This window comes from Mus pahari, chromosome 17, assembly GCF_900095145.1.
Source record: "Mus pahari chromosome 17, PAHARI_EIJ_v1.1, whole genome shotgun sequence".
NCBI classification, from domain to species: domain Eukaryota; kingdom Metazoa; phylum Chordata; class Mammalia; order Rodentia; family Muridae; genus Mus; species Mus pahari.
Window position 1 is genome coordinate 50,565,055 of NC_034606.1, and position 7,034 is coordinate 50,572,088.

General features: G+C 52.6%; 1 protein-coding gene across 2 annotated transcripts in view; it reads right to left on the reverse strand.

The window, feature by feature from the left end:
- Nucleotides 1-7,034, reverse strand: part of Wnt7b (Wnt family member 7B) — a 42,327-nt gene that overhangs the window by 16,793 nt on the left and 18,500 nt on the right. For both annotated transcript variants that reach the window (XM_021217078.1, XM_021217077.1), the window contains exon 2: nt 2,383-2,609. In XM_021217078.1, the coding sequence (XP_021072737.1) occupies nt 2,383-2,609 (227 nt within the window). The remainder of the gene's footprint in view (nt 1-2,382; nt 2,610-7,034) is intronic.

The window sequence follows — 7,034 nt, forward strand, 5'->3', positions numbered from 1 at the left end:
TCCTGTCTGTCCTGGAACTCACTCTGTAGACCAGGTTGGCCTCGAACTCAGAAATCCACCTACCTCTGCCTCCCAAGTGCTGGGATTAAAGGCATGTGCCACCACTGCCTGGCTAACATCACTGGTTTTTATTGTTGACCATGGATTAGAAACAGAGTCTCGGGTAGCCTTGGTGGCAGTAGCTGGCAAAGGTGGAGATGTCAGGCCCCTCCTGCAGCATCCTGACTTAGGAGGTGCTGAGGAATCGGGCCCAGATCCTTTGGTGTCTGAGGCCCGACTTCTACCCATAGAACAGAAGGGAAAGGACACAGAGTAGCTGCTGTCTGACCGGGTAACTGGGTCTGTGGAGGGCAGGAGGTATTCACAGCTTCTGAGAGAGAAGCAGAGAAAGAAGCAGCCCTGGCATAGATCAAAGGGTAGGGCAGAGGGGTGAAGCGTGGAAATGACGTCGGGTGGTCAGGTGGGTGGGGGAGCCATGAAGAAAAGCCATGGTGTCCGTGGGTCAGTGAGACTCAGAACATCAGGGGACAATGAGCTGACTGGGTGCTGTGGAAGAGTCCTGCATGTGTGCCTGGGGATAGGCCACACATTATCCAGGGCTAGGCAAAAGACAGCCAGAGGCAGAAAAGGATTCAAGGTGGTGAATCAAGATGGGAGCCAGGGAATGAGAACAATCAGCAACACATAGGCCACCAATGACTTGGACAAGAAGCTACATAGATTGGGCAGTGGTAGCGCATGCCTTTAATCCCAGCACTTGGAAGGCAGAGGCAGGCAGATTTCAGAGTTCAAGGCCAGCCTGGTCTACAGAGTGAGTTCCAGGATAGCCAGGGCTACACAGAGAAACCGTGTCTCGAAAAACCAAAAAAATTTTTTATAAAGCTATATGGAGCAGACAGTTGTGAGCCAGGTTATCAGGAACCCTACCAAGGGCCCTGAAATGTTCTTGAAGGCGGGACAAAGGGCCAGGTACTCCCTAAGTGAAGCACCTGAAGCAGGAATGGTTCTCTCCAGAGTAGGGGGCACAAAGAGTGAGAAGCACAAACAGTTGAACAACAGCCTCATTAGCAGCCAGGTCCCCAAGTGAGCAAGGGACAGTGAATGGGGAGACACAGACCCAGCCTGAGGACAGAGCTGTGCTCCTCCTGGCTGCTGGTGGGCCCAAGGCCATTTCCCAAGTGTCAGAAGGGGACACTGCGAGGTAAGGGGACACCTGTGGGGCCAGCATTACTCCTGTACTCACAGAAGCCTCCACACATGGCACCTGCAAAAGTGGGTGGGAAGCCACACAAGGCGGATACTTCTGCCCACTACTGCCCTCCCCACCATCCCCTCCCCCCCCACAGCTGGCACCTGGAGGGAGCGATCTGCACTTGGGTGGCACAGCTCCGGGGAGGAGGCGGTGCCATGCTCCTGGCCGCACTAGGTGCCACCCACAGGCTGCTCACCGCAAAGGGGCCCTCGGGAGTTTTCCTCTGCACCAACTCCAGCCCCGTGCTGGTGTTTGCAGCCCTGTAGAGCGGGCTCTAGACTGAGTCTTGTGGCAGCTGCGGCCCCGTGGTATATGGGAGACCCCATGGCCTGAAGGCTAGGCAGCTAGCAAGCCTTATACTGTTCTTCCATCTTATCTAGAAACAGCCAGAGTCACTGCCCCTGACCATGTGCAGCACACAGCATTTGTTGGGCACCTACTAAATTCTGAGGCTGAGACCCAGTCTACAGCCTACTAACTCAGAGTTCACACTACCAATGAGGAGACCGAGGCTCAGAATAGCCCTGAGGGACACAGCCAAGGTCACACAGGTGGATTCGGACGCAGATACTTTCTGGAAATTTCCTTGAAGCCTCTTTCCTAACCCTGAATCGGGTCTTCCTTTGGCTTTGTTTAGTGAAATGTTGTGAAACAGGCACCGTGTTGCCCACACAGTGCTTCAAGGACGGGCAGGCACCACCACACATCCGAAGGACTGTGCCGTCGGTAGCCACGCCTGACATGTTGTAGTAGCTGATAGATGTCTTCAAATGGAATACCACCCCTGCATTGCCCAGATCCACCCCTGATCATGGTTACCCTTTTTCCTTCAGGGTCAGAGCCCTCTTATAGGCTCTGACTACTGGAAATTGCTCAGCAATTATGGTCCCCTTCCAAAGGGCAGCCACAGAAAGTGGCGCAGGGACCTGGGTACTTGAAGCTACTGAATAGGCCAACCCACTGCATCAAATGCTTTCTCAGCTCCTGACTGCATGGGTCACTGTGTCCCCACCCCACCTCCCCGAGCTAGGACACTCATCCATACACACAGGCTGTGTGGTCTGGTCTAGACTTGGGTTGGCTGCTGGGTGACCCGGCCCCCCAGCCCACAGGCCCAGAGACACCCTTACCTACTCGGAGTTCTTGCCCGAAGACGGTCTTCTCGCCCAGGGCCGAGCAGTTCCAGCGGCCGAATCGGAACTGGTGCTGGCACTCGTCGATGCCCATCTGCGCCCCCTCCCCGATCACAATGATGGCATCGGGTCGGCTCTGGCAGATGGCACGCTGCCGTGGGGCCAGGCCAGGAATCTTGTTGCAGATGATGTTGGCTCCCAGGGCCACCACGGATGACAATGCTCTGCAGGGGCAGAGAGAAGAAAGGTATTGAGAACCCCTCGGGCGGTCTGCTGTCCCCCGCTCCTCCACTGAGCCCCACCAGCCCTGGAAGTGTTAGAACCGCAGACCAGTTCACACCTGCAGAAGCCACGATCCCCAGGCCTGAGTCAGACGCACAGATCCTTCCGATCAGACAGCATCCCACCTGGGAACTGACAGCCTTGGCATAGTTCCCAGTTGTCTTGGTGTGGCACACCCAACTCCCAGACCACTGGGCTTCCCTATCTGCTCCTTCTGAGCCCAAAGGACACTTCCTCCAGTTCCCACCTATGTGTGTGACCTCGACAAGACACCCTGAGCCTAAGTTTCACATTCAGGGAGTGGGTATAGACACCTGCTGCCCCAGCATGCAAGCGCAGACACACACCTACAATAAATAGCCCAGCCCCTCCACATCTAGATGAATGGATAGGCTGGGAAGAGACAGGAGCTGACCTGAGATAAGCACCTACTGTGTGCTGGGCTGGGCTCAGAGACTGTGGTTGCCTTTGTAATGACTCCTGACAACTCCCAGGGAGGAAGGCTCTTGCCAAGTTCACTCTGAGCTTGGAGTATTATCAACGCGGTTGTTTGTTTTTGTAATGAGGGGAAATTCGCATAACATAACATTAACCATTTAGAAATGTACAGCCCCCGTGGCCTTTAGCACAAACACACACGGTATTGTAGCCTCCGCCTCTATCAAGTTCCAACCTTTTCTCCACATCCCAAAAGGAAACTCTGTACCCACGGGCAGGCACTCCCAGCCCCTCCTCCCCCAGCCCGAGGCAGCCACTAATCTGTCCCTATTCCCACGGGGCTGCTGCTTGCGCTGGACAGTCTGTGGAATCTTACGATACATGTGGTCTTTGGAGCCGGATTCCGGATTCCTTGCATTCAGTGAAACGCTTTCAAAGTTTATCCGAGTTGCAGCATACATCAGCGCCCTGTTCCTTTTAAAGGCTGAATAATATTCCATTTGGACACTGGGTCCTCGTTTACTGACCCACGCCTCATGGATGGACAGCCACCTCTCAGCTGTGGCTACAAAGACGCACATGCCTGCCATTCTCTGAGTCCCTGTTTTCAATCGTTCAAGCACCCACCACTGGGAATGGACCTCCTGAGTAATGGCTAAACCGTTTTTTTGTTTTTTTTTTGTTTTGTTTTTTGTTTTTTTCCCCACAGCCACTGGTACTGATCTTTCAGTTCAAGCAAGAGAAAGAACATGAAAACAGAGGAGCAGAGGCCAGCCCTCAGGTAAACAGCCAGAAATCGGGCTCACTTGGTGGAGATCTGGCCTTCCACTTACAAAGAGTCCTAAGGAACACATAAACTGTAGGCAGTGGCTCACGCCTGTAGCTCAGCACACTGGAATAGAGGCAGGAGAATCAATTCCAAGTCATTCTCATCTCATTAAAGTCAGCCTAGGCTACAGCAGAGCCAACCTCAAAACCAACAGAAAGTCTAAGGGTTTGAAACAACAGACTGAGCCATGTCGTGGTGGTGGTATATGCCTTTAACCCAGCACTCCAGAGGCACAGAGAGGCAGGTGGATCTCTGAATTCCAGGACAGTTAGGGTTACACAAAGAAACCCTTTCTTCAAAAATAAATAAATAAATACATAAATAGATAAATAAATAAATAAATAATAATCAGAGAAGGGCTTCCTTAGCAAGGAAGCAGCAGTGAAGAGGAACAACCCAGGGGCCCCCAAAACTGACAGTGAGGCCTGTGGCTATTCTTTAAGGACTCTGTGTTTTTCCAGGCCACCATACTCCCCAGGCAGCTGGGCAGTCTCCGTGTGGCCTGAGCCCCCGGCCTGTGCTGCAGCCCTGTGACACTCAATCTCTGTGGCACGCCCCGCCTGTTCTACCTGCTAATCTGGCCAAGACCCCCCCTGGGTCTCCCATGACACAATGGGGTAAACACGCCCCAGGCTGGCGTTCAGGAAGGGCATTTGGGCGGGTGGGGCTGGGAGCGGACTGGAATCTGGGGAATCCAGCCCAAAGTAACAGTAGAATCCTCAGAAACCAAGCTGGGGAAACGAGACGGATGGGAACGCCACGCCACGGGGCACTGCCACCACGGCAAAGCTGTCACTTCGGTACTAGATCTCTCTCAAGGGCGCTTCTTATTCCCAAGTTCTTCCAAGTGGCTTGGACCTCATGCCTCGACTACCTACCCGGGAGACCAACAGGCTGAACTGTGGGGACCTTCAGGGGTGAACAGATCCCAGGATGGACTGAAGGCAGCAAGAAATCACTGCAGTGGCCCCTAGGCCCACTCTCCCATCTACAGACAGCTCCCTCTACCAGCCAGATCTCCACAGCCAGTGACTTTTTGTCATTGTTTTTGAGACTAGATCTGCTGTGGCCCCTGCTCAATAGTCCCCATTGCCCTCTGCCTAGAAATATAAGCCTGGGGGGTTGACTCTGATGAGCCCTCCCTTCTGTCTTCACTGTCCACCTTGACAGTCAACACTGATTCCTCTGTTCGCATGCTGTCCCTCTTCTACCGCTCCTTCTGGAAAACTCTCCTTTCCCTTCCAGGTGTGTCGCTTCCACAAGCCCTGGCACCAAGAAGAGGAACAGAGAGCATTTGTTCTGAAAGTCGAATCTCATCCCTCTGTACCCTGCCGATACTGTCCTTAGGTCACCTCCAAATGGTAGATGCGCCCCCAAAATGCCAAGTCCTAGCTGATTCAGGGACCCGAGAATGGCTGTGCAGAGGGAAGGACCCTCTCCAGCTACCATAGACTGCATGAGGCACACAAACCAATGCTGGATTACAGCAATCAGACAACAACCCATTTTTGTAAAGGGTGTTTCCCCAGAGACACGGGGTAGGCAAGCATCATGCACAGTGAGGTACAACCTCATCCATTCATCCAGGAATGCAAACCTCTGCACGCCCGCCAGGATCCCTGTGAGCAAGACTGAGGAGCTGTAAAATACCATGTGCGGGTGAGGAGGCCGAAGAGCAGAGTCCTCCCGCACTGCAGTCCCTGTGGGAAGCATTTGGCAGAGAGTTAAAAGTCACACACAAAGCTGCCCCGGAAATTCCATTTCTTGGCATAGATCGAGAAGAATTGAAGACAGGTGTTGAAACAAAGCCTGCTGTACAAACGCTTCCAGCAACGCTATTCACAGTAGCCAGAGGATGGAAATAACCCAATTCTCCATCGACGGATGAATGGCTGAAAACAAAATGTGGTATGCCCACGCCATGGAGTATTATTCAGCCATGAAAAAGGAATGAAGCACGTGCTCATGACCCAGTAATGGAAAAAGTTCAAAAAGGTTATGCCATGAGAAAGAAGACAGACATGGAATCCCGGATGCTACCTGAGTCCATTTAAAGGTAAAATCCAGAATGGGCAAATCCAGAGACAGAAGAAAGACATGAGAGGAGGATGGGGTAGAGAACTGACTGCCAACTAACAGTGGAATTCCCATCCGAGTGATGGAGTTCTGTAGGCTGATGGTCCTGCGATGTTACAAAAACATGCAATGGCACCATTCTGTGTTTTAAGATGGACAGAACAGCAAATTTCATTTTATGTGCCACTCAACCGCATTTCAAAACAAAACAAAACAAACAACTACAATACACCTATATACAACTCTCAACACCTCAGTGTAAGGGATCCATTTGGAAGCAGGCTTTCACCAGATATGGGTGTTGGTGCTACCAAGATGGGCTTCTACCTCCTCAGCCCACAAGCCCTGGCCAGCGTGTGAATCAGAGCCTACAAAGAACATCACCTAAGTGACCAGGTACCGTCACCAGTTTGAAGCTGACAGCAAACTTGTCTTCCTTTGCACTAGAGGGCATGCCACTGACTGTACTCGACAGACACTCCCCACGGAAGCCAGCCTCTGTGGTGTCCCCCTTCCCCCCCCCTGAACCCCAGCCTTTGCAAGGACTCTGCTCTGCAAGGATGGAGGGATGAGTGCTCTGTAGGGGTACCGGGAGGTGAGCGCTCAGAGAGGCTGGGGGAGGGGAGCTGGGGAGGCCTCCAGTCCCACTCGGAGCTGCACTGGGCGTTGGGAAACCAGGTAGAGCTGGTAAGCCCCGAGAGAGGGGGGAGTGGCAGATGGATTGAGGATGTGGATTGGCCCTCCTTCCTTTCTTTTTTTCAAGTAATTTGTGTGTGTTTTTTTTTAATTTATTGTTTATTTAGTGTGTGTATCCACGTGGTTGTGCCATAGCTCACGTGTAGAAGATCAGAGGGCAACTTGTGAGAGCCGATTCTTTCCTGTTACTGGATGGGTCCTGACAAACTCAGGCTTGGCAGAAACACCACTAATCCATGGAACCTCCTCTTCTCCTCTTCTATATTCTCTCTGTGTGTGTCTCTCTGTCTTTCTCTCTCTCTCTCTCTCTCTCTCTCTCTCTCTCTCT